Below are 27,262 nucleotides of genomic sequence, written 5' to 3'. Positions count from 1 at the left end.
ATAGTTAAAAGTTTATCTGCTATAATTGTAAATATGACTGATTGACAAGGTTTTGCACTTTACACCCAAAATGTCTAAAACATCCGTCATGGTGGATCTACCTTCAAAATAAAAGCAAGATGTTTCAAAAGTGATATACATTAGTGGTGCAGGACAGGCTACTGATGTAGTGTTATTAAACGAGTGTCTATTAAATAGATTTATAGTTTAATAACCGAACTATACCTTTAAAAAAGTCGAATATCTTTGGTTATTGAGGTTTATTCTGAAAGTCGTGCAACGGAAGTAGAGGTACTTACGTAATCCATTTGTCTTGATCAAATATTTCCTGGATCAGAGCTGCTATAAGATTGTTTTCCTGTCGTTAAGCAACACATAAAACTCTTACAGGTAAACATGCAGCTCATTATATCATTATAATGCCACCTCTGACGCTATAACCAGCCAGCTGTCAGAATAATAATCACTTCGTCCAGCTCTTTAGCCGTCCACGCTGTCGTCAAGGTAACGTTAGCTTAACGTGTTATCATGTGGGTTTTCGGTTACGGGTCCCTGATCTGGAAAGTGGATTTTCCTTACGAGGAGAAGAGAATCGGTTATATTAAAGGCTTCAGTCGTCGGTTTTGGCAGGGCAGCACCGACCACCGGGGAGTACCGGGTAAGGTGAGTATATCATACCGGCTTTTTGGCACCTACAGTATAGCAAAGGAAAAGGTCGTAACGTCAACTGACGCAACGCCTTCTGTGGAGCTCAGTCTGAATGTCAGGTTCAGGCCATGTACACAATTTATATTATTTTCTACATATGTTGTTAATTAATTGGTTTGGTCATTATCAACACAGTAATATTAGATAGATAGATATAGACAGATCTTTATTGTCATTCAAAATACACACCACAGGTGCACACATGAACGAAATTTCGTTGCAAATATTCTTTATACCGTTGACAGAAAATAACATGATTAATTATTAACTTATTTATTTTATTTTATTTTGTTATTTTTGTATAATTATTCCTCTCCAGTGTTATGCATGTTGATTGAATGCTACTACTTCTGTTATTATTACTTTTATGTTGAAAATGTCCACTATGGAACATACATTTATTATAAAACTGCTTTAAGATTTTTTCCTAAGTCCCCGATCTTCGTCTTTTGCAGCCTGGCCGGGTTGTTACACTGGTAGAAGATCCTGAGGTGAGTTATAATCTCTCCTATACTTAATTGCACCACGCCTTACATTGTAAATGTGGCCACAACTAACGGTTACTTCCGTTATCGGTCAACCTGCCAAATATTTCCTTGATTATTCATAAAGTCTGTAAAATAAAAGACAAAAAAAAAAAAAAAAAAAAAAATTTTACTGTTTTATCTGAATTGTAAAATGAGATTAAAAACAGAAATGCAACAAAAGCTCACCAACATGACCGTGATCAAACCCGTTAATCAATAATAAAAAGAGTTTTAGCCTTAATAATAACTTAAACAATGAAGTGGTTGCTAAATAGTTACTTTAATCTTGATTGCATGAAATGGGCAATCATGGTCATAAAATGGGCATATGATAGTCTGTACATGTATGAGAAGCAATAAAAACAATAAAAGCATGATTGCAGGATGATTGCAGGAAGCAATCAGATGTCCTCAAATAAGGATATTGGTGCTTCTTAATGTAATTTAGTTGTCAAATACATAGTCTTTATTGCAGGACGCAAACATCACATGTTACTTGTTGTAGATTATTATAACTTGAAAGTCCTAATTCACTCTTTACTCATATAATAAAAGAACCAATGTTGTATAGGTTTTACAGCATTGGTTATCTTTTACTATATGTTTAGTGCGAATTAGTGAAATTAGTACAGAAACAAATTGACAACTGAAAATTAAATGAGCAGCATCATTCTGACATTATTGATGGATGTCTCGATACAGGTATGTAGGTGGAATACTGCAGCGGGGTACACGTAAATAGCTCCAAAACTACAGCGTACTGTGCCCATACTCATAGAATCTGGGGTTACCATATATAACCAACTGCCAGTAGGTCCAGGTTTGATGAGCATCTTTTGGCCCAGGGAAGCATTGCTAATATGCTGGCAATTTAAACTTTTCTCCAAATACAAGTGCTTGTACTTACTGTATATTGTCTAACAAAAAGTAGCACTGGGACTTCCTTAGTTGTTTTGCAATTATTGCAGTTATTTAAGTATAAGTTACACAAACTTACCAAATTTTGCTTCCATACCTCCCTGCAAATATCAAGCAAGCATTTGTTCTTCTTTCACGCCTCTCTGCTAGGGGTGTGTTTGGGGCGTCGCCTACAAACTGCCGACCGGCCGAGAGCAGGAAGTGAAGAGCTACCTCGACTACCGAGAAAAAGGTGGTTATCAGGTCATCAATGTGGCCTTTTACCCCCGTCCCTTACTCAGTCCCTCCCCCAGCCAGACGCTGCTCTACATAGGATCTCAGGACAACCCCAACTACCTCGGCCCCGCACCTCTGGAGGAGATAGCCAACCAGATTGTCAGCTCTACCGGTCCAAGTGGGAAAAATACAGAGTATCTGTTCCAGCTGGCTGATGCTGTGAGAACTACTCTGCCTGAGGACTCAGACACGCATCTGTTTTCTCTGGAAACTTTAGTGAGAGAAAGGCTACAAAATGGATAGAAGCCCTTAAAAAATGTTGATTATGATTCAATAAAGAATAAAACTTGACCAACTATATAATATACAAGGCTGGATTTGTCAAATAATCTCAGGGTTTACGATGTACACGTACACAGGGCCAATCAGGATATTTGTTAGTCACAGAAAAGATGTTGACCTCGTCAGAGTCGCACCGCAATGAAATGTCAACCTTTTTGTTCCCGGGCAGTAGAAATAACACACCACAGTGCAAATCATATGAACAGAAAGCTGCTCCAAAACAGGAAATGACTAACTAACTGGCATCAAACAACATATTCTGAGAAATCGCAAAATATAAAAAAGCACAAATGAAAAACGAGATGAATGAATATGATTTGAATGCATGTAATGGTTCAAGTTCAGGGTTGTAATTAAAAAAATATTAAACAAAAAAACATCCCAGGTCAACAGAGAACATGATTTACTTCATCAGGACTGTGTGAACGGTGCCTGTTATCATTTATCAAAGCCGTAAATGATGTATTCCAAGTGTTTTAACCATCAACTAGTTCAAAATGTAGAAATATTCAGTGTGACATCACTTAAATTGCAGTTATTCATTCTTTTCTCTAGTGCCATTTCCAGGTCAAATTTCTAATTGGAGTTAATTAGTGAACGTTGGCATGGTAGCACATTAGGAGGAACATTGCAAACATGCTACCTGGTAAACATCAGCCTGTTAACACCGTCACCGTGAGCATGTTAACACGTTAATGTTACCACTCAGCTCAAGGCACCGCTGTGACAGATTACAGCTTTCAGAGCAGTGAGCGTGGCTGCACACCTTTTTTTTTTTTTTTCTATGTAATCTGCTAGACACTTATTTATTTTTTTAAAAAAGGTGTTCATGTTAAGATAATAACACCTTGATTATTCTGCCTTGATTTCAGCAGAACTAATTTGGATAAAAAAATAAATAAAAAAAAAAGAACACGGTTTTCCAGAAAGTTTTGATTCACTTATTCAACTGAACTTGAATATTAGGTTTACAAACAAAATAAGTCATGCTGTGAGCATTTTAGATTGTAATAACTCTTTTTCTAAAGTTACTTGTCTAACCTGAAAATCCTTGCATCTGTCTTCCAGTTATATAATTACTGTGCCGTTGTAATCACGCCCTCACACTAGAGGTGGAACGGCTTGGATTTTTCAACTAATGTGTGGAGAAAGTCAAGTCGGCGTCGACTAGTCGATGACGTCACACATAAAAACACGCTCTACAACCACAGCAACAATGTCAACTAATAGCTAGTAACTAATAATAACTTCAGACAATGAAATTTACCAGCAAACTGTTGTTTTGCAGCCTCCTCTCTGTTACCCATGGACGTTTGTTAATTGACTGGCGTCGAGAGGATTAGGATCATTCCTCTGCTAGTTAGCGGACGCCTTTTCAGATGAGTGTGCATTGCGGTAGTACTTCAGATATGTATTTCAGGACTGACTTACATATTTTGCATGTCACGGTAGAATTGGCTTCATCTACCGCTCCTACAGTTTGCTGCAACGACCCACTGTGCTCCTCACCTGTCTTCTCGGAGGCCTCCATGTTGTTATTGTCACGTGATCGGCGACAAGTCGACTTCCTGCTTAAAGCGTCACGGCACAGCAGTAATGCTGCATTCCAGAAAGCTGGGATGTCGGATTTATCCCACTTAGGAGTGTAGGCTACTAGATCCGACCACAAAGCGTTCCAGGAGAACGAAGTTAAACAACAAACATGGCCGATAAGATAAGACAATGACCGAAATTGCGGTCTCCCAAAGTTTTTCCACCCGCAATAGGTAATATTCTTCTCTCTGTGATGAAAGCTAACGGTAGAAGCTCAACAAACCTCCCTGTTGTTTTTATTTTTAACATTAGGCTACACTTCATCGAATAACTTTTTGCAGAGAGATTATAGCGACATATCCTCACGCAAAAGTCATGTTGTGTAATATGATGATATCGTATGACCAAAAAAACAAAACAAAAACATAAATGCATTTTGTATAGTCTAGTAAATTATGTTTTAACATTCATGGTGTGCATCTCCATGGGCGCCACCATTGTTCTGAGGCTGCTGCATCTCAGTGAAGTTGGGGTAGATCGATTTGCCCGGCTTCAAGTGGCATTCCAGAGCACTATTCCTAGTAGGAGGTCTGAAATTTCAGATCTCCCACTTTCCTGGAACGCAGCATAAAGTCGACTAGTCGACTAGTCATACAACCCCCTACCTCCAAACTGTAAACTCTCCTCATCTCACTTTCTTTACTACTACTCCACATCGGCTTCTTCTCATTCTGCCAGCAAGCGTCTGAGCACAGCGAGCCTGTCGAATGCATCAGAAAAAAAAATCAACACGCCGAATGAAACGGAGACAGTTCTTATCTGTGATCCTTCTTTAAACAAGCCCATACACACACACACAGATGAAAACGGTTTCCAGCGTTTATTATCTGCGCAAGCGTTTGTACAACATTACATTTTCGTTTGGCACCAAACTAAAAGCTATCCGTGGAAGAAAAAAAAAAAAAAGCCTTATGTCAAAGCTCTGTGCGGAATAAATAAATGATATATTGTGATGTGAATATACACAGGATGATGAACTGCAGGTATTTTGTGTGAGCGGTCAACCCTATGAGCCTGTAGATCCTCTCTAAAATAAAATGTGTCACATGTTAAAGAGGAAACGGTCAACATGCTTAGCTATTATATAATAAAACAGAGATATATTATATGCTTATATATATAATTATTCATATGAATTATATCATTTATATCAATATTAATTGTTACACATTATAATATATTAATAGTATAAGAGTTGTCTTTAGTACTGAACATAAGTTTATAGTAATTCTACATATTTATATCATCATATATATGTTTTTTTTAATATTCAATATATTAATATATGTTTAGAAATTATAAACAGTAGAGTGAAATGCTGTGATGAGAACTAATGTGAGGTTTCTGGCAGATATGGGCAAAACAGTGGTCGATTAGAACAACGAGGAACTGAACGCACACCTTTATCTCTAAAGTGGCCACCTTTGGGGCTGCTGAGCTGCTTGGTGAGACGAAATAAACACACCAAGTAAGATAAATATTTGAAGCTGTTTTGCCCAGACCTGCTTTACTGCCGGGTTTACTGAAGGCCAACAGCGGCACATGAGGTTCCAGAGGGAGAGCTACCAGCCAGCATTATCAGACATTATTTTAACAGGCCGCACAGTGGACTGGTGTTCCCAACACTGCTAAAGGATGTCATTATTTATTTATTTATTTGTTTTTCCGTGGTAGCGGTCAGTTAGTCTGCAGAGGACCCGGGAAGGCAGATGGCCATCTAGGCGTAGTAACAGGGCGACACCAGCAGGTCCGTGAGCACGAGCAGCTGGTCGTCAGTGAAACACTGCCGGTGCTCCTGCCAGTTGTCGTGGTGCGTGCGCCGGAACTCCGACAGCGTCTTCTTCACCGTCATCTAGGGACATAAACCGAACTCAGCATACGTACTCTACATCTACACCTGTCCCACAAGACATAACAAACAGATCTAAGCCAGATTTAAAAGGCAGAGCACACCTTTACAACACTACCAAACAGTGATGCACATTTACTCAAGTCATCATTGTTTAGATACCTCTACTTTGGTATACAATTACAGTATTGCAGTACACCAGTCAGCCATAACATTATGACCACTGACAGGAGTCAGTAAATAACATTGGTCATCTTGTGACAATTCAATGTTCTGCTGGTAATTGGACCCGGCATTCGTGTAGATGTTACTTAGACATGTAGCACCCACCTACGTAGACCAGACTAGGCACCCCCACCCCATAGCAATGACACTCCTTGATGTTCAGCAGCCATCCCCAGCAGGATGCAGCCTGACACAGACACACACACAAAAAAGGAACAACTAAAACAAACATGAAGAACAACACAAGGTGTTGACCTGGCCTCCAAATTCACTAGATCCCAAACTGATCAAGTATCTGTGGGATGATCCACAGAGGCCCCTCCCCTCAAAGGCCCCCACTAACAACATTCTGTTGCCAGACACAACAGGACACCCTCAGAAGGCCCACGTCCATTCTCTGATGAGTCACAACTGTTTTGGAGGCACAAGGGAGACCTACACAATATTAGGAAGGTAGTCATAATGTTATGAATAATCGGTGTATGCAACTTTATTACATTTATTCTACATTCACTTGACACACCGTAGTTATGGATACTACATTTATGTATTAAAACTGTGGACATTGTTTTGTATTGTTTAAAACTATTTCTGAACATGCGCCTGGGACTTCCTTTTCCCCGCCATAAGCTCCACCATACTCGTAGTTGCCGTAGACTGCTCCATCTCCGTCGCTATGGTTGCTCCCTTCTTTAGCTCTGACAAACCAATCACTGCTGGCCGAAGTAAAACGCATTGTATGCAGTAATCGAGCATGAAAGTCGACACACAGACACCAGGTTTCATTTAGCATTTCCCTTAAACTCCCGCAATAAAGAGTTTGTTGATAGCAGCTCTTTCTCTCGCTTCATTTGTTTTGATCGGTGAAAAAAAGTTAAAAGCCTGCACGAGTGCACGAAAACAGCCACCCATCTATTCTGGAAATGAAACCTCCACTTAATAGTGGAACCGTAAATAGTTCCTTTTATGTGCGACAAAAACAAATCCGCTGCCTCTTCCTGATCGGGAGACGATTTAAAATGCAGAGTAGAATCCAACAGCAGCTGACAATCTTCCCGGCGATGGTTTAATTTGCTTACATTGATTAAAAACTAACGAGGAAATAATAATTTATTCATGTTAAAATGCCGGCTTTGACAATTTAAATATGCAATGTAGAAATTATTTAAAGTGAAACAAGTTTGGAGTGAAAAGTTGGTTGGTTGAACAAGGACACAAAAACAGGGAATTAAATTGGCTAGCTCTACAAGTAAGGATGTAGTCATGACTTAAACATTAAGTACATTTGTTTTACATTATGGCCTCCAAACTAAACAATTAGACTGGATTTAAAGGGAAGAAGGATAGAGGTTTCTTTAACTTGAATACCAACGCTGATTTAGACTTATAACTGGCCTGAAGAAACTAAGATGTGCATCATTTACGATTATGCACAAAATCTATTTATACCATTTTATATAAAGTATTGTGATTCCTTCCAGTGGCCTTTGCAATAGGCTGGTTATATTTTTAAATGTATTTCATTGTTTTGTCTTTGGCATCTCTTTCACTTTGCAGCAGGAGAAGCTCTAAATTATCATCATCATTGGCTCCCCATCACCGTAATGTATTATTCAAACTCCGCTCTACGGATTACATTGTATGTCTTCTTCATGCCTGAAGTGAGGCCAAAGACACAATTTTCTCCTCAATTGGACAATGAAATTGTATTCTTTCGGCTCACACTGTTTTAAGCGGGATGTTTGTATATGAATGTGTGTGTGTGCGCGCGTACTGATGTGCGCACGCGCGTACCTCTATAGGCTGCGGGTCGTTGAGGTGGTCGCTCAGGTCCATCAGTATCTGTGGCATCCAATCTGGAACGTCGTAGGGGCTCGACAGGATGCACGCACTGAGGCCGAGCACTCCGGCATGGCGCCGCACCAAGTCTGCACACACGCACAAATGGAGAGTTAAAATGGGGCTTAGAATTTCAAGGTTCACAATTCCTCTGGGATAAGAAAGGGTAATAGGGCAAGTATTACTGTGATTGCCTCGCTGTGCGATTGTGACATGCACAGAAATGTGTGTGTGTGTGTGTGTGTGTGTGTGTGTACCTGTGGAGGCCAGCTCTCCTCTGGCCTTGGGGAGACAAGTCTGACTCAGCGTCTGGAGCTGTGTCTGCAGACTGGAGTCCAGAGGGAAGAACTGGCACTGCAGTAAACCACTGAGGGTGGTACAAGCCATGTCCCTCACCTGCAGGAAGAAAGAGGAAGGGGGGGTAGGTGGGAGGAAAGACGGCAAGGAGATGAAAAGAAAAACAGACTCATGAAAATCATAACAGACAAATAAAGGATGGGGTAGTTTTAGGGCGAGAAGCGCATGCACAATTGATTAAAAGAGGCGCGTGGAGGGAGATTGGGAAAAAGCAAGGTACATGGGCAGAGAGGAGGAGGAGAGGGAGGAGGAGAGGGAGGAGGAGAGGGAGGGGGGAGGGATAGAGTTGAGCTGAGGTAAAAATCCCTTGCAGAATATAACTGCTTTCCTACATCAGTCTGCATAAATTATGAATGAGCACTGAGTGACGGCTGATGCCCCGAATCAGACAATGATACAAAGCCTCCATACACTCGCACAGTTAACAAAAATGTTAAGAGGAGTAACCGCGTTTGTAATTCCGACAACATGGCCGGAGCGCAGCCGTTATTGATTTCCACCTGTGCTGTACATCCAGATCAATGGAAAGTGTTTTAAAAGCAAGACAAGTGGGACACGGACCGTAAAAAAAAAGCTGATGTAACTCAATATTAGGACAGACTGACAGATCATATGCACCGGTAGTAAGGCTGACTTTATTGCGTTCAATAAACAAACATCAATAATTAACTTAGAAGATAAACAGCCAAAACAAATCAACTAATATTTAGTCTTGAGGCGTTATTTTTAGCTCACTTAAATTACAACCTACAAAGAGAGAGAAGACAGTCATAAGGCTCCATCTGCATCCCCATAGCTACGGTGAGAAGTGAGGTATAGACTGTTATTTTTAAGCAATAACCGTGAACAGAAAAGAGGGATTAAGCTTTAGCGCGGGAGCGACTGGGGGACAATAAGTGGCCCTTTATAATCTTCCGAAAATTACAGAGCCACGGCGGCTGCATTAAACCTTTGTTTTGTGAATACATTACCTCAAGCTGTTCATCAAGCAGCAGCTGCATCACCAGCTTTCGGATGCGGAGCACCTCAGCAGGCACACTGAGCAGAGTAAACAAGTTGTAGAAAACCATGATCTGCAGGTAGGTGAGCACTGAGAAGCGCGCATGCCACGACCTGCTGCCTGCCATCTAGAGAGAGGGGGGTGGGGGTGGGGGTGGGGCGGATGAGATAATGAGAGATGAGTTTGTGCCCCCAAAGGCTTGAGTGATTATGTCTTGGCGGATAACATATTACGTTGTGTGCACAAGACCTATGCGTTGTGCGCAGCAGTTATTACAAGATAATTTTGTATCTGTTCATATGCTTGTCTTCTAGTTAATGAAGTTTTATTGAAAATCTTGCAGCATACCAATGAGAGTACAGTACAGTAGGTGCAGCAGTGCTTTGAGCAAAATGCTAGCATGCCAATGTGTTCATAACATAGACTGTATAAAGATAGGCGGCGGAACTGCTCCTCAAAGTGAAGCCAAAGCAGGTAGAGCTCCCCCTGGTGGCTGGCTGCAGTATAGGTCATAAGCTCCACCCCCTCCATGTTAGCGGATGGGACTTGGGGCAAACTAAAACACTAAAATACACGTCAAATAATTTTTTTCAAGGATGGTTTCTGTCATTTTATGTAGTTAATATAATGCTGAGGAATGTTCAAGTGTAAATTTTTTGGTCAAGTTTCGTTTAGCTATTTGACGCTATAGAAACAGGATGTGACATAATGGCCGAACTCGCAAGATGGCAACGCGCGTATCTCCGTGAAAATAGCGCCAGTTTGGCCGATATGCAAGGAAGCGGCAAGACATTGTCCGTATTTATACAGTCTATGGTTCATAACCACAATGCTACCTTGCTAATGCTAATCATCTTACGTTCTTGGGTTACACAAAACTCAAAGAAAGCTGGTGTCATTTGTGTTGCATGTATTTGCTCATAAAAATAATATAATATAGACATTTTGACCCAGTAATGAAAAGATAACAGAAATCACTGCAACTAACTGAGAATCAGATTTCTTGGCAACAGCTGTTGAGACAGTTTACTAAAATCCAAAAATGTCAAGCTGCTATTGGCGCTAGAGCAGGGGTGTAAAAACTAATTTTAGTTTTGGGGCCAAGTATAGCCCAATTTGATCTCAAGTGTGCCGGACCAGTAACATAACAGTAATAACGTATAAGTAACGACAACTCCAGACTTTTTCCATTTGTTTTAGTGCAAAGAGGAACAAGTAAATTAGGAAAATGTTTACATTTAATAAATTGTCCTTTGCAAATTTATGCTGCAGGCCAGATTACACCCTCTGGCGGGCCGGTTTTGGCCTGCGGGCCGTATGTTTGACACCTGTGCGCTAGAGGAACAGTCAATTATACACGCTACGTCAATCTCCCAGGAGCGGAAGAAAATATTTTACCTACCGTACAAGCAGTCACCAGGACTTTTTAGGAAGCTACACTGCAGCAGCATTTGGGTAGATGTCCCAAATTTGACCACAACTTTAAAGAAATACTATTCTCACTCACAAATCTGAAATGCGCTCTTTAAAATAAACCTAGAATTAGCACGTGGTTAATTGGAGTTAACATAAAGGCTGGAGGCTGGGAGAGGCAACCATCCTTGAAAAAGTTTAGTTTTAAGGGAAGTCATATGCTAGAGCTATTTCTCGATTCTTCCTACTTGTGCTCCTTAAATCGATCAGAGGCGTAGGATTCAACTTTTTAATTGGAGGAGCCGGGGCTGAGCACTGCGAGCGGCTCCCCCTTGTTTTCGGCCTTTATGCTATGCTAAGCTAGCCGCCCGCCTCACACACGAAACATATCAGGCCTCTTGCGGCGAGAAAGCAGACATCACCCAGAGAAAAAAAATAATAAAAAAATTAAACTATTCCTTTAAATAAATGATGCACACAACATGATATGTTGTTCCCGCCAGATGAAATATTCAGGCGTCAAGGTGAAAGCAAGAAATGCTGCTGTTAATGCTTCCTCATCCCGTCGACCATCAAATATGAAAACTGGTGAGATATTCTGAAAGCGTTTTGGGGAGGAGAGATTTCTCAACAGATTCCTCATACAGCACAGACCTCACGCAAGAAATCCTGTTAGCAATATAAAGTAAATTAGCATAGCTTGTTTTTAACACGACACCTTAGGCAGCATAAGGCCTGGGACAGTATCTCTGTGTGTGTGTGTGTGTGTGTGTGTGCATGTTATGTGTGTCTTGCCTCTTCCAGCGCTGCCAGGACTAGAGGGATGTGCTCAGGATACAACAGGCCCTGGGACATGAGAGAGAGACACGTGCGTGCATCCTGCTTCATCTCATCATAGCTCTCATCAATCTCCACCGGGGCAATCTGCAGGGAGAGAGAAACGGGGGGGGGGGGGAGCGAGAGAGAGAGAGACGGAGAGGGGTAGGAAGACACAGAGCAACGCAGCATTTTGAGTAAATGAAGAGAGAAATTGAGTTTAATGGGCAAGTAAGATTGAGTGGGTAATAATGCTGTGCGGAGACCTGTGTGTATGTGTGTGTGTGTGCTCTTACCTTGAAGAGCAGAGGCAGGAGCTGTAGTTGCTGCTGAACGGGAGTGGTAAAAGTCCGCCCTGCGCTCGCCATCAACCATTTCAGCACTGCAAATGGCACATGCATACGTACATACATGCATACACAAACAAGCGCACACAGAGGGAAATTGTTGGTTTGCTGCCAAATAATAAAAACTACAAACTTGGCGCTGTGACCTTACTGCGTTGCTCTGCTAATAAAACCATCATCCATCATGATTTAGTATCTAATGGCTTGTATAATCCCATAACAAGATATTTGTCTGCGTAATGGAGATCGGAGTGATGGCAGAAACTGAAAGAGCGACAATGCGCAAATATTAAGATTTAAAAAAAAGAAACGAAGCAGTCGTGAATTCATACACGTGAAGCAAGAATATGAGTTCATCAGTACGTTTCACTTGAGCTGCGGCGAATGATCAGTCAAGATCGATATCGTGCAACACCTGCAATCTCATGGCTCACTTTGAAATTTTGCTCATCTCATGCAAAATCAGACAAGTTCCTGACTAGCTGTCTCTCCATGGAAAGCAGGACCAGTGCAGGAACACTGAAATCGCCAAAAGGGGAGGGGCCATCTGTACTCCCTGGAACTGTCACTGATTGGACTGTATTTTAATGTAAATGTCCACAACAGTAATCAGTAATCAGCTAGCCAAACTCTGTCGGTAGAATGAGTGGAAGAAAATCTGTTTCCCCCCACTGCCGGCCATAGACCTAATTTTGCTGGAAGCATTGCTGCATTTTAGTCCAAGACTCACACCACAGATGCAGATGCATTTGCACGCTCACATTTAAAGCAGATATCTCTTCTATCTGTCGTTAATAGAGGCCGGCTTGTTTCTGTACTATTCCTGAAATTCAGAAGCGTGTATAATTCATCTTCTCTGTCTTTAAACAGCGGTTGCCTGTGTCCACAAATTCAAACTTTTGCCTCGCACCAGACATTCCCGTAAAGCAAAGCTACTGCTACACAATAATGTGATCTGTAATCTGTGGGTAACCCTAACCAAAATCTCAGTACACAGAGATTCTCACTGCATAGCTACATGCAACTATGCACCGATCAGGCACAACATTATGACCACCTTCCTAATATTGTGTAGGTCTCCCTTGTTGCCTCCAAAACAGTTGTGACTCTCATCAGAGAACGGACACGGGCCTTCTGAGGGTGTCCTGTGGTGTCTGGCAACAGAATCTTGTTAGTGGGGGGGCCTTTGAGGGGAGGGGCCTCTGTGGATCATCCCACAGATACTTGATCAGTTTGGGATCTAGTGAATTTGGAGGCCATGTCAACACCTTGTGCTGTTCTTCATGTTTTGTTTTTTTTAGTTGTTCCTAAAGCGTTTTTGTGTGTGTGTGCCTATGTCAGATTGATGGCTGCTGGCATCAAGGAGTGTCATTGCTATGGGGTGGGTGTGCCTGGTCTGGTCTGGTCTAGGTGGGTGCTACATGTCTAAGTAACAGCCACATGAATGAATGCCAGGTCCAAAAGTTTCCCAGCAGAGCATTGAATTGTCACAAGATGGTCAAAGTTATTGACTTCACCTGTCATAATGTTATGCCAGATCGGTGTATACAATATGTGCTTTTTTCTTCCAATTTAAATGAAGTGAGAAATCAGTTGAATGTACTTTTTAATAAGCATTTAAAAAATGCAGGAGAATTTCCTTCCTTTTCAGACTATGATGTAACTCTCAATAATAAAGTCTAGGTTAAAATACTGGACTGGCTGACCTGCTCGAATTTGATTAAAATATTGAATTGGACTCATTTCCATAACTTCTTTCTGAAATGCTTGAACAGGCACCCTTTAATCTACTCCTCACTACCTTTTAAACTAAATTTAAAAGGTGGAATCAATAAGGAATCTCAGCTTTTAGCCTGTCCCCTCATCAGGAGGAATATAAATATATAATATTTCCCCACAGCCACCGGCTATCCCTGCCCTTCAACGTGCTCATCTACCGCACAGTTTACATGCTTGCATCCACATTCTGACCCGTCTTGAGCAGCTTGACAGCCTGGGTGCGCTCGTCCGCCCCCTGGGTGTTCTCCTCGTGGACGTGGTTGTGGATCTCCGGCTCGGACGTGAGGGGCTTGAGCCGCTCCAGGACCCGAGTGACGAACTCGGCCACGTGGGGGGAGGAGGTGGGCCGGGTGTGGGGCAGGGCGATGTCTATCATGAAGATATAGGTCAGGACGCTGGAGAGAGAAGGGGAGAGTGAGGGAGGAGAAAGAGTCACAATCACAGGACGGGAACGGCTCTGACAGACGCGGGGAGATAAATAAAGGGCTTTAGAACTGAACAACCCAAACAGCACACACCGACTAATTAGATTAACCCAGTTAAACATGATTATGTAATCCAGAGGAGATAACACCAAGTTAATTAGGTACCTGCCGATGCGCTCCCTGACATTTTTATACACCTGGGTGAGTTTGGGCTCCAGGTAAGCCAGCAGACGGTGCAGCAGTTCAGAAACTCTCCACTGCTGCTGGGCCAGACCTCCCTGAAGCACGTACAGTAAACTGACAGAGACAAAGAGAGAAGGGGGGGGGGGGGGGGGGACGGAAGGACGGGAGGGTTGTTGTGTTACTGCGGCACGTGAGCTCAGCATTCATCGTCTCAGGTTACTACTGCAGCCTGGTAATCAGAAACCTCAGAAATACCGTAGACAGCATGTACGCTCGGTGTGCGTGCTGTTATTTGTGGACGCGGACACACTTACCTGGCATCCCGGAAAGAGCCGCCCTCCCCGCTTAGGGGGCTCTCCATTAGCAGCTCAAATAGCCAGTGGAGTTTCCTGGGGTCCCTGCCCTCCTGTTGGACGGCATCCAACAGAAAACAGCATTATTTTTAGAGATGGTATTTCAGGTAGGCAAGTTGTATTCATCCACTCAGGCCAAGCATGCACATATTCTCTTACATCTCTATTCCAAGGAAGAAAAATACTTTTGTATTACACAAGACATAGATGACATAGATCAGTAGTAAACACAGATAAGATAAATGCAGTAGATAAATGCGTTTGAGACAGTTCTTCACTGAACTATTAACTATTAACTATTATGGAGCGTGGCGTCAGTTCAGCCAGGCCATCTTATCAGCTGATAGTTAATCTATAAGACAGCCCATATCAGCTGACCGCTCTGCTGACAACTTAGCCGAAGCACCATTGGCAGATCTCGTTCAAGGCGCCCCTCTAGGTGGCTTCAGCCTGCCATTTCCCAGCAAGACGCTTTGCAACCCACCTCCATCTGCGTCACCGGCGCTTGCTCTGTTCGGAAACCGCACTCCCCGCCTTGAGCAAATCCAACGGGGCTCGTGCTAGGGCGGGTGGGAGGTCCCCGAACAGTGTCATACCACCATAAAAAGGCAACAATAGTTTACGGCAGACACAATCCTCCTACACAGGATTACAGCTCTGTGAAATCATCTGGTTCTGCATTTGTTTGTTGATTAACAAGATTAAGAGTCTGCAGTCATGACAGCAGCAGCAGCAGCAGCAGCAGCTCTGTGAGGCTTTGAGCTAAGATGCTAACCGCTGCGCAAATGCTAAGATGCAGGAAAATGTTCCTGCCTCAAGCCATGGTTGTTTTGTTGGTTATTGGTTGCAAATTCATTTAATTTCATTGCAATTTAATTCTTAATATTCACTTATTTTATAATTATTGAAAATATTGTGCATGGATTTTTGTTTTTATTTTTTATATAGATTTTTTTTTATTTTTTTTTAATTATTATTTTTAAATTTTGTATTGTTTATTTTTATATTTTTTTTGTTATATATTGTGTATGGTGTCGAGTGCCTGTACATTACTGCTACAACGGTGAAATTTCCCAGTTTGGGATTAATTTTTATTAAAAGCATCTATCTATCTATCTATCTATCTATCTGTCTATCTATTTTTGCTGTTGTTGCCATCTTGGTTTAGCTCCTTAGATCTTGGTTTAGCTCCTTTTGATCCATTCCTTTTTTTGCAGATATTTGGCCAAACAGTGATTTCAGATCTTAACTCAAGATGAAAGTTAAAGTGATCCCTCGTTTATTTCATCCACAAAAGTCTATCTGATAAATATTTGATGAGATATTTCACTAAAAACTACAAATCAAACTGACTGATGCTGATCCCTGCAGGCGCGATGCGAGAAGATCGAAAAATAACAAGAAGCTGTGATATTACATTAGTTTGTGCCGTAAACGGTGGAACCGAGCCGCATTTTCCTCTTGTATTTCTTATATATTTCATACATTCTCCACGTTTTAAACTCCCGCTTTTCTTTAATGAGCTCCGCGTGGCGTATTTGTATGCGTGTGAGCGACTCACACAAGCAGTAGCGATGCAGGTGCCCCAGTCTGTGTAGGTTTCCACTGTGATGTTGGTTAGCGCCGTCCTGATCAAAGGGCACAACAGCTGCCATAACCTATCCACCTGAACACACGCACACAATAATAAAAGTTTTTATTAATATTGACTTTTCTTATCAAAAAAACAGTGCAGCCTGTATATGTGTGTGTGTGTGTCTCCTGCACCTTGCTGAAACTCCAGAGTTTGCTGCCTCTGATTAGTCCTGCAGTAATCTCACACACGCAGCGCTGGGAGCTCTCATGGGGGTCACTGGCGAGCTGCTCCAGGTGAGGCCACAGCAACGGCAGGAACGCGTCACCATAGTTACGAAACAGCCCCTGTCAATCAAACGAAGGTTTGTTCGGCGCGGAAGAAACAAAGACAGATTGCAGTCATTTGTTTGACGCGGGCAAACCGCTGCCTGACGGAGAACAATGAATCAGAGAAGTTGACGACAGAAATTGCAGCTCTGCACGGTCCAATTTGGCCTTGGCTAGCGGTGGTATGCTTCGTCACACACACAAAAAAAAAAAAAGAGAGAGAGAACAAAAAAAAACAGGATGAGAATTTAAATTGCACCTTGAAGAGACAGAAGCGCCGGGGGTTGAAGCTGTCTTTTCCTTTCCGGTCCTCCAGAGAGAGAAACTCTATCAGCTGGTCAATAAACTCCGGGTCCGAGAAATATTCGAAGATGATCTTTTCACCCTGAGTGACACACAAAATGTAATAATCGTAACAGTGAGACATCACCGAGAGATTTCTGTGTGTGGCGCACCGTGAGCACGCACCTCACTCATCTCCTCATATGGCAGGTCATCTTTTGGCTTTTCAGAAGCTGCATAGATCATCATTTCTCTGAAAGGAGCGGGGAGACAAAGAGCGAGCTGCTGTGATTTATAGATAACAACACAAAGAAAAATCTGGATAGGCACATACTGTCTTCAAATAAGCAGCAAGGATAAATGAACGATTATAAAGTCAGTTAGTCAGCAAGCCATCCGCACACCGAGGCAGCCAGCAAGCCCTCCACCTATACATCAATTCTTCTATCTAGGCCAGGCAGTAAGTCGTTCAGTCAGCCTTATCTGGGCCAGGCCGTGACAGGAAGTCAGTTCAACACCCTGCTAGTTATCCAGCCACCCAGATCAGTCATGCAGCAGTTAGTCAGACATAAATGTAGCCACAAAGCCAGGCATCAAATCACCCAGGCAGTTAAGTCAATCAGCTATTTAGTTCCTTCCAACAAAGCAGTTAATCAGCCTTCGAGTTTCTAAATCTACCGCCTCGACACTCATTCTCTTTACCTCGGCCAGGAGTAGTAGCCCCAGTGTGTTTTCTCCACGTACTGCAGTGAGTCCCACTGTTCCTGACTCACGGGTAGGTTGTTGCTGTCGTACTGCAGCCAGCGGTTCCCCTCGCGGTCCCCTACGCACAGCCCCTCTGGATCCTCGATACCACCTGGAAACACAGCGCAGTGTCATTTGACCAGAAAAGAAGTAAAGTAAATTATACCACAGTTATGAGATTTCCCTGCAAGAACTAAATGTCAGAGCTGTATTTTATTGCGCGTTTGGGGCGTCTAAACTCACTGATATCAGATGGCTTCAGCGCCACTTTCTTCTTTGGCCGTTTCAGCTGCTTCAGGATGCCAGCCACTGCAGAGATTGCAACCTAACACAGAGAAAGGTTATAGGTTACAGGTTTGTCATCGAACTCCAGTGACCCTGATTCACGTGTACAGGCAGAGCACTACATACGGCTCCCATGACTATACATAGATAGATAGAAACACTTCATTGTTGAGTGTGTTGATGGACGCGATTGTCCCAGAATGCACTGAGCCAGTCCCTTCTTTCCACTTTTAGTAATCTAAAAACATATATTTTTAGATTTTGATATCAATTTCTGTTATTAAAGGGGAACTACTGTTTTTTACAACCTGGACCTTATTTCTGGCAATAAATATGATTGTTTACTCACCCATATAACTTTAGTATTATTTGTAGTGGTTCGGGAGATATTTAGATCTGCGTATATCCATATAGTGGGAGTGAATGGGGCACCAAAACGCAGCCTCTAAATAACGCATTATCTGCCGCGAAACTCGTTCATTTCACCAATATTTTGTTATGATACGCTAGTGCTATTCCCCGTTGAGTCCGGAGTTACCTGTTATCATCATCCGGGGTCTGTAGATTGACCTACTAACCTCTGACCTGGATGATGTCATCTTCTGAGCGACGGTCGGCTTGTTTACCTGTAATTTGCTACTGCTAGTTTTTTGCAACATGGCTGAATATTTTTCCAATTCGGGTAACTCCAGACTCAACGGGGAATAGCACTAGCGTATTATAACAAAATATTGGTGAAATGCACGAGTTTCGCGGCAGATAATGCGTTATTTAGAGGCTGTGTTTCGGTGCCCCAGTCACTCCCACTATATGGATTTACACAGACCTAAATATCTCCCAAACACCCATATGACACCAAAGTCATATGGGTGAGTAAACGATTGCATTTTATGCCAGAAATAAGGTCCAGGTTGTAAAAAACAGTAGTTCCCCTTTAAATCCAGGCTGGTGTGAAACTGCAGAGAAATTATACAAACTCGTGTTGTAACCACGAGTTATGTTCAGACCGCGATCTAAGAGCGAAAGAAACATGTCAGCAGAGCTCCTCTCTGTGTTTGGTAGCTCATTCAACAAATTAAAATGTATGTTCCGGTTCTGTAAGCCAGATTAGAAGGAGACGTTAGCAGGAAAGCTATGCGAGCTGTTCAAAGTCTGCAGCTCCTGTGTTGTGCTGTCTGGCTCAGTGTGACCATCTGCTCTGCAGATCTATTAGAACACTGTTACGTGCTCTGTGCAAGATCTGACTGGCTGTATGTCAGCCTTCATGGAACATAGAAAAATGTAAATATGCATTTATTACTTAAGGCTTCAGGCCTTTTTCTCAAAGGAACACACAAGGGACATCATAGAGAGCAGAAAAGTCTTTAAGTTGGACTGACTTTGCAATGCTATAAAAGGGTGCATGCATCACTTCCTGCAAGTCTGATCTGGAAACTGTCTCGCATCATGTGTGAATCTGTATGAGCTCTGCTGATATGAGAACGGACAACATGTTTTCAGGTTTGATGTGGATCCTACGACGGATGAATCACCAAAAAAAGGCTCTTAGCCACCCCATTACCCTCCTCATAAGGCGTGGAAAAATCAGATAGCTTCCCATAAAGTGTTCAATGCACGCAAGCAAAAACGCACACGGACGCGCGGCTGCAGACCTTGCGTATGCTGATGGAGTCGTGTACGAGGCTCTGCGTGAAGAAAAGGACGGCGTCGGGGGGAAGCGGGTGATCTTCCCTCAGCAGCAGAGACAACAAGTCCGTGGCCATGTGCTCAAACTTCCAGGGCCTGAGGACACAAAACAAACAAACCGTATACATGTGCTGTGATTCACGGAGTGTGACGCACATATGCAGTATAGAAATACACAGGTGCAGATAACACCTACAATTCTCTGTCTTCTAGGCAGTCCAAGAGGTCATTGACTAACTTCTCATATTTCCTGTGCAAAAGAAAAACAAGCGTTAATCTGTAGTACTACCCCGACTAATACCAATTATTGTAACCTAATAATACATGAAAAGATAGTAGCATCCAGTCTATATTCTCACCGTGCAGCAACCACGTTTTTGATTCGCTGACGCTGAAGCCCCTCCCTCCTCTCCTCTTTGGTTGGTACCTCTAAACAATGCGTTGGATGTCCAGATTGTGCGATTTTAGTTGCAATCTCTACGCATGACTCAGACACCTAGGGGTGGAGGCGGACAAGGGGGAGCGACAGATGAGGAAAAAAATAAATAAATAAAACAGATGAGTGTAGTTTGTTGGCCGCCAACGGACGCAGCGCTCACGGTGAAGTAGATCCCGATGGTGTCGTGCTGGCGATGGATCCTGTCGATGATGTCGTCGAGCAGCCGGCCGATGGACGACTTCTCCAGGGTCATGGAGGGCGACAGGCCGCAGCGGACCAGGGCGGGCCACATCTCCCCGACGCAGTCCCAGTCCCTCGCACTGGACAGGCAGACACTGCTGTTTACGCCCAGAAGGCAGTACAGAGCACCCTGAGGAAACAGACACACGAACATTAAAGGAACATGTAAATGAACATTTACTATACTATATGCACTGATCAGGAATAACATTATGATCCAAAACAGTTCTGACTAATCAGAGAATGGACATGGGCCTTCTGAGGGTATCTTTGGGTCCTGTGGGTTGAGGGGAGGGGCCTCTGTCACCTCACAGATACTTGATCAGTTTGGGATTTGGTGAATTTGGAGGCCAGGTCAACACCTTGTGCTGCTCTTCTAAAGCGTTTTTGTGCCTGTGTCAGGCTGCATCCTGCTGGGGATGGCTGCTGCCATTAAGGAGTGTCATTGCTATAGGGTGGGGGTGCCTGGTCTGGTCTAAGTGGGTGCTACATGTCTAAGTAACATCCACATGAATGCCAGGTCCAAAAGTTTCCCAGCAGAACACTGAATTGTCACAAGATGGCCAATGTGATTCACTTCTCCTGGTTGTAATGTTGTGGCTGATCGGTGCAATTGATTTCAGTTTGGTGCTGCATTTCTAAAGCATGCTGTATGTCGAAAGGGGCCGACATTGTCTCTAAATGCTTCATCAATTTGCAGAATTATCATAAAATTTCATTTTACGGAAATAAATCTGCAGAAGACGCTGATGTTAATAAGACTTTTCCGAGCTCTGAAAGTAAATTCCCTCATAGAAAACAGAGCAGCAGACCTTAGGCTACAAGGAGGAGTGTGCAAAGAGGGGAAAGAGAGAGAATATAGGACGGGCCAAGGCCTAACCCCGGTGTCGAAGCAGCCGCAGGCCACAGGTGACCAGCGCATGGAGGCCAGTGAAGCCACATACAGTTTCAGCACCAAGGAGAGTGATCATCATGAGCGAGCCCATGTCCCGCTGGCGTGCGTGTGCATGCGTACCTTGAACTGCTGCTGCGTCCCGGCGGTGTGTTGCGGTGACAGCAGTTGTAAAATCCGGGGGATCAGGTCTCTGTACGAGAAGCTGAACGTTCCCAGCGCGGTTATGAGCACATTCTGCGCCCTGCTTCGCACCTGTCAGGACACAGAGACACACAGATATACAAGCATACACTCTCCGTTCCGTTTCCATTTCGGCGTCGTATGTCACGGCTGACCTTTTGTTTCAAAAATGAATTCATTGGCGCTCTTTGTGTCAGTCACTCACCTGGCTGTACGTGCTGGTAGAAAGCAGCAGCAGATCACAGAGCAGCTCCTGATGAACCACTTTGTATTCACTGCCGTCAACCACCAGCTTTCTCATCTATTTGCACACAAACACGGTTCCAGTAAATAAACTCAACATATGTCTGAGAACAACAGAACACACGCCATCTTAGGTTCCCGTGATTGGAGCGCCAGTCGTGACCCTGTGTCAGGTCGGTGTGTCGTTAAACAAACCTCATGCTGCAGCAAAACCCGGTCAATGAGCAGCGCTCGGATGTGCTGCTTTTTTCCTTGAAGCTGCGGGAAGACACATGGCACGTTTAAATCAGCCCATAAGCGACTCACTGAAACTGACAACAGTCAGAAGCCTCGTGCACTCTACCAACTCACCCTGTTTTCCATGGACTTCTTGACGAGCGTGAAGCTTTTCCAACGTGAGTCAAACTCCTTCTTGTGAGTGCCGCGGAAAAACATGAGGTCACTGATGATCTGCAGTCAGACAGGCAGACAAAGGGCGCCGTGAGACCTTTTGCGGGCTCGCCCCGGGCCGGAATAACAACATTTCGTACATGAATAATATAGAAATCACGAGGGCCGCGCACCTTAATGATGACGAACAGCGACTTTGTGTCGTCCTCCGAGTGCTCCAAGATGTGATCTGGATTTGGGGAAAAGTGGACGTAGATAAATTGTGCATGGCAATCACATTTCAGGCGCGGCGTGGAGCTAACAGCTGGAGCGTTAGTGAAGTTAAAATCTTCACTCACGTAGCAGCAGTCTCATGGTTTGGCAGATGGACTCTCTGTAGTTCTCCTGTGAATCATCTGGAGGGGAGGAGATGTGCAGACGTCCCGTATGGACACAGAATGCAGGATGAGAGGCCTTATCACACACAGCAACTGAGAGGAGAGTGACTGCTTCTTGTCCGTGTGTGTGTGTGTGTGTCTGACTCCTTGTGCTTTCTTACCGTAGTCAACGCCGATGTGCAGCTTGATCTCCCCCAGACTGACCATGGAGGGCACGCTGGGAAGAAGAAGCAAAATGCGAGGAGCAAAATCGTGACATGAAAACTGCATGAAAACGTGTGTTTCGATGTGTGTGTGTGTGTGTGCTCACAGGTCAGATACGTGTGGTCCATCCAAAGGGGGCAGCATGCTTCCAGCTCCAAGGAGGCAGTGCTGCACGATAGCAAGGCTCTGCAGTAACTCCTCCCTGCGAATCAGACAACACATTGCATTCCTTCCATAGCGGCGCGTGTTATGATTTCATTTGGAAATCAAAGGCAGCTGAACTGAGCACTCTCCCTCTGTGCTCTTGATTAGGCTTTGTGCTAAAGGCAGATATTTAAAACAGATGTTGCGATTTCTGGATTCGAGCTAAGGAAACGGCTCGGATAATTAAGGTTTTGTTTGTAAATGTGCCTAATCACACGTCAGGAACTGAGACAAATAGCGGGGACACCTGCTCATTGGCTGATCTCCAGAGATGTGGCCCTTGATTCGCTGCAGCTCAGGGCGCAGGAGGCGGGACAGCAGCTGGAAAACAAAGTTCTCCTCCTCCTGACCAGGCACGTGCCAGCACACACCCAGGGCTGCCACATCTCCTGCTCTGCCCCAGTCCTGGAGAAAGAGAGAGAGAGAGAGATAAAACTTTTTCTCAGAAAGCTGCCGGCGCCACTTTTTCCACTGGCGAAGAAAGCACGACCAGTCAGCCTCGAAACCGCAAAACTGGTGTCATCTGCTGGTGTTTAAAACACACGGACAAGAGCAACATCCAATCGTCACGGGAAGGACGAGAACAAAAGACAGATGACAGACAAGTAAATGAATCCAAGGAGGAAAAAAAAACACCTAAAAAATGAAAGAAATTCAATGAAGTGAAGACGAAGAAGAAGAAGCAGTGGCTGTGAACTGCAGATGAAAAGAGGCTGGGATTTGAAACTGTGAAAGCCAGCAGAGGAACGTTGCTGCAATTACTTCCACCTAAGCATCAAAACCGAAACACACTTCCCACGCACTCCTCTACAAAATATTGTCATGGCTTTGAAAAAAAAAAAAAAAGTATTAGAGGGGCTTTTCTCTCAGGGCATGACAGGAATACTGCAGGGCAAAGACAAATTGTCTTGTTGCACAGACACGGCAACAAACTGTTGAGGCCTGCGCGGCTGCACATCCACCAACCCTATCTGTTAGATTAAAATAAAATCAGCTAATTAGGCTAATTTTTATGGAAGCTGAAACCTGTTTCTATCAGCTATCTGAGATTAGCACTCGGGCTAGCCGCTCAGCTGAGAATGCCGACGCTACAATTTGCCTGAAATAAGCAGAAATAACTCTTAAATGCACGTATTTCTGATAGATTTAAACATCTGATACGAACAGCCAGCTCTGGATAGAAAATGCTGAGGGATTCATCACAATATGGAAAAGCAGAATAACTTCCCTCCTTAAGAGGAAATTAAGCAGAAGCACGAGGCAACGTTGGGGTAAATGAACGAAATGAATTGCTACTTAGCAAGTGTTGTTTCTGTAACGCAGGTTTGTTTCATCGCCACGTTACGTGATCTGAATAATTTGAGAGTTTCTGACATGAAACCGTTTTGGCTCAGATTGAGGCAATATACCGTATAAGTAGCTGGGTTTTCCACCAGATTATCACAGCAGGAACTTTCCCCAGGGACTTGGAACCTTTGGAGGTACTTGGGTGCGTTTCTACTACAGAAACAACAAAACAAAAACACACAGCGTTCCTGCTCGGGGGTCGGGGGAGGGGGAGTTGTTTTCAAGAGTACAGACAGATTTGGGGTTGGTGTTGCAGGGGAGTTCCTGACTGGTTGAGTGTTATTTTCAGCCGCCATCACAGTCGGCCTCCGCTACAGCAGATCCCTTTTCTTAGAGTCAGGTGTTCCAGGCGAATCCACGTTGATAATCAAAAGCACTGATGCTCGTGTAGTTGTTGTATCCACATTACTGCCCCCTACTGGACTGTAGCTGAACGTAGAAATTGCGAATAAAAGCCAGCAGACTATTCCGCCTAAAGACAAAGGTTTTAGTTAATTGGAAAAAGTTCCTGGGACTAAACGTTTTGTGGAAATGTGTCTTTTGTCCAAACCATACTTTTTGCAGGTTAGAACTGAGCATTTTTTCCTTCTTTTATTCAATAATTACCCGGGGAAAGAACTATTACCTCTTTGTGACCCCCTCAAATTTGTGTTGTGACAGTTTTGGGGACCTCCAGTCTGGGAACGACATGATCAGAGTCCACGGTGCATTCCTTTTCAAACAGCACCAGCAGATTTTCTCGTAGTCAATATTTTCTTTCTTTTTCCTCATCCAGTATTATCCTCCCTTTCTATATTTTAACGATATAGATGTGGTCGCTTAGCATGCAAGGAGAGCAACCTGAAATCTAAATCAATAAAGAGGAGTTGCCAGAGAACGAACGCTATTAGACCAACGTATGGTCTAGCAGTGTATGTTGTTCAATTTCATAAATTTTTTTTAATCGTCTCATTGGAGATGGGAAAGCTATCGCAGCTATTGAACTAAACTTTAAGAGAGAATGCGTAGTAGAGCATGTTTCAAAGGTCTGTCGTGTGGCCTTTTTGCATCTTCGGTGAAATCTAAACGTTTCCTGTGACAGATTAAATTCTGTAATAGCCGAACAAATGCGAGAATGCTTGCAAACAAAGGCCTCGGGGAAGCTGCGCATTTAGAGCAAAGAAGCAGGACTTGACTCTTGTATCAGTTTGTAGGTTTAAATAATGGTGCTCATTGTTTTGTCTCTTAATAATTCATTATGCTGTTGCAGCAGTTTTATTGTGTGTGTGTGTGTGTGTGTGTGTGTGTGTGTGTGTGTGTTTACCCGTATGGGGAGGTCAGTATCGAAGCCTCCAGAGGTGCTGCGGTACTCGGTGGGATAAATGAGGGACAGCGACCGGAGCGTGTGCTCCAGCAGACTGCAGGCGAGCGTGTACGCCGGTTTACAGCGCAGGCGAACGCACACGCACAGTATCCGCTCCAGGTCCCCTTGGTATTTTAACAGCTGTTCGCCATCCACACGGGTTACCTAAAAGCCCACACACACACACACACACACACACAAGCGCACGCACACGGTCAATTCACTGGAGAGTTGTGTCTTAAATATTGAGGGTCTCCAGTAAATCACGGCGTCTGGCTCGCTCCCACTCGAGTTAAGCTCCCGGGAGTAATAAAACAAAACCGAAAGAGTATCAATATGTTCTGGTTAACGACAAAGCCCTTTGATATTTATGACCACGCTGCAAAAAAATAAATAAAAAAATCTTTTGGTCATAGGTTTCTCTCTTACAAGTCCTAACTACAGTCTTAATTTTATACAAATAAAAAGAAAAAACACATTTAAACGTCTGCTTTTTACACACAATTCACATTTCAAGCGAACACACAAATCACTAACTACCGAGGAAATTAATCTTGACTGCGAAACGTTCAAAAAAGAAAAAACAATGTGAGTTTTTCAGTCATTTCGTGATTAAAACACACAGCCCAGATAAAGTGAGTTAGAAGGATTAAAGCAGATGATAGATCCCCCTCTCACCTCAGAGAGCAGCTGGAGATTCCACAGCAGCTCCTTATCCAGCTCGTCTTCGCTCTGCAGCTCCTCATCTGCACACACACACAAACACAAAGAAGTTGAAATATGGACCGTTTAATCCCCCTGACTGAAAACTTTTGGGGTTATTTCGGGTTCTGGCCGGGCCGATAGAACACCGGATGGATTGCTACGGAGACTTCACTAAAGATTAATCGACAACCGTCGTGTCATGGATGTAGTTATCTTTCTTTTCTAATGTCCAAACATGTGGAAAATGAATGATATTCCCATCAGATTCGGACGCAACTGGATTTCAGTACAGCGACGCTAACGGTTGCCTGTGAAACGAGGCTGTAACAAGGCAATGTTCTGTTTTTACTGTCTAAAACAAGCTCAAGAGCGACTAGACTTGTAAGAGTTTTTTGAAGGTGCTTCACCGCTCATCCAAGTAGCTTCTTCTGCTCTAAAAGACTGGTGGGATTTAAACAGGATCATGTGTAGGTGTTGCCCTAAAGAAACACCAGATACTTACTTGTAGTTAAAGGAAACTCTTTTGATCCAGCTACAGGTACAGCATCTGAGGGCTAACAGAGTTTCTGATGGGCAACACCCACAGGTGTTTATCACAGTTATTTGCTATTTTAACCCAACTTCTCCACACTATTCTTTTAGAAGTGAAGAAGCTACTTGGATGAGTGTCAAACTCTACAAGTCCAGTTGTTTCAGCTTGTTTTTTGGATATGCCGTGACCTGGATGACCCTGAAGATGAAAAATGAAAGTAAAGACCTGAGAGACCAAGAAAACTTTCAGACAGTTCTTTCTGGCTTTAGCTTGGTTTAGTCTTCTGCAATGAATTTATACACAAGCGGCCTACACCATTCTTAGCTTATACATACACCGATCAGCCACAACATTAAAACCACCGACAGGAGAAGT

The 27,262-nt window shown here is 43.4% G+C and overlaps 2 protein-coding genes across 2 annotated transcripts in view; one reads left to right on the top strand and one right to left on the bottom strand.

The window, feature by feature from the left end:
• The first annotated feature begins 380 nt into the window (after positions 1-380).
• chac2 (ChaC, cation transport regulator homolog 2 (E. coli)) lies at positions 381-3,355 on the top strand. The gene is made up of 3 exons (XM_084567152.1): positions 381-663; positions 1,164-1,199; positions 2,304-3,355. The coding sequence occupies exons 1-3, from the start codon at positions 529-531 to the stop codon at positions 2,670-2,672; spliced, it is 540 nt and encodes a 179-aa protein (XP_084423278.1). The 5' UTR covers positions 381-528; the 3' UTR covers positions 2,673-3,355.
• A 2,648-nt stretch (positions 3,356-6,003) lies between these two features.
• LOC311504336 (proteasome activator complex subunit 4B-like) overlaps positions 6,004-27,262 on the bottom strand; it is a 39,048-nt gene continuing 17,789 nt past the window's right edge. The window contains exons 18-47 of the mRNA XM_084567358.1: positions 26,329-26,396; positions 25,612-25,815; positions 23,209-23,366; positions 22,864-22,959; positions 22,715-22,770; positions 22,515-22,571; positions 22,350-22,405; positions 22,138-22,236; positions 21,982-22,044; positions 21,749-21,844; positions 21,484-21,615; positions 20,389-20,598; positions 20,149-20,285; positions 19,986-20,039; positions 19,756-19,885; positions 18,062-18,143; positions 17,777-17,930; positions 17,261-17,327; positions 17,052-17,177; positions 16,658-16,810; positions 16,452-16,556; positions 14,852-14,943; positions 14,520-14,651; positions 14,122-14,324; positions 12,100-12,185; positions 11,783-11,911; positions 9,546-9,701; positions 8,475-8,613; positions 8,173-8,306; positions 6,004-6,156 (exon numbers count right to left, since the gene is read on the bottom strand). Coding sequence (XP_084423484.1) covers positions 6,022-6,156; positions 8,173-8,306; positions 8,475-8,613; positions 9,546-9,701; positions 11,783-11,911; positions 12,100-12,185; positions 14,122-14,324; positions 14,520-14,651; positions 14,852-14,943; positions 16,452-16,556; positions 16,658-16,810; positions 17,052-17,177; positions 17,261-17,327; positions 17,777-17,930; positions 18,062-18,143; positions 19,756-19,885; positions 19,986-20,039; positions 20,149-20,285; positions 20,389-20,598; positions 21,484-21,615; positions 21,749-21,844; positions 21,982-22,044; positions 22,138-22,236; positions 22,350-22,405; positions 22,515-22,571; positions 22,715-22,770; positions 22,864-22,959; positions 23,209-23,366; positions 25,612-25,815; positions 26,329-26,396 — 3,509 coding nt within the window. The 3' untranslated portion in view covers positions 6,004-6,021. The remainder of the gene's footprint in view (positions 6,157-8,172; positions 8,307-8,474; positions 8,614-9,545; positions 9,702-11,782; positions 11,912-12,099; positions 12,186-14,121; positions 14,325-14,519; positions 14,652-14,851; positions 14,944-16,451; positions 16,557-16,657; positions 16,811-17,051; positions 17,178-17,260; positions 17,328-17,776; positions 17,931-18,061; positions 18,144-19,755; positions 19,886-19,985; positions 20,040-20,148; positions 20,286-20,388; positions 20,599-21,483; positions 21,616-21,748; positions 21,845-21,981; positions 22,045-22,137; positions 22,237-22,349; positions 22,406-22,514; positions 22,572-22,714; positions 22,771-22,863; positions 22,960-23,208; positions 23,367-25,611; positions 25,816-26,328; positions 26,397-27,262) is intronic.

Source organism: Chelon labrosus, assembly GCF_963514085.1.
Source record: "Chelon labrosus genome assembly, chromosome: 19".
In the NCBI taxonomy this organism is placed as follows: domain Eukaryota; kingdom Metazoa; phylum Chordata; class Actinopteri; order Mugiliformes; family Mugilidae; genus Chelon; species Chelon labrosus.
The sequence above is the reverse complement of the archived record's forward strand: the minus strand, read 5'-3'. Positions and strand labels throughout refer to the sequence as shown.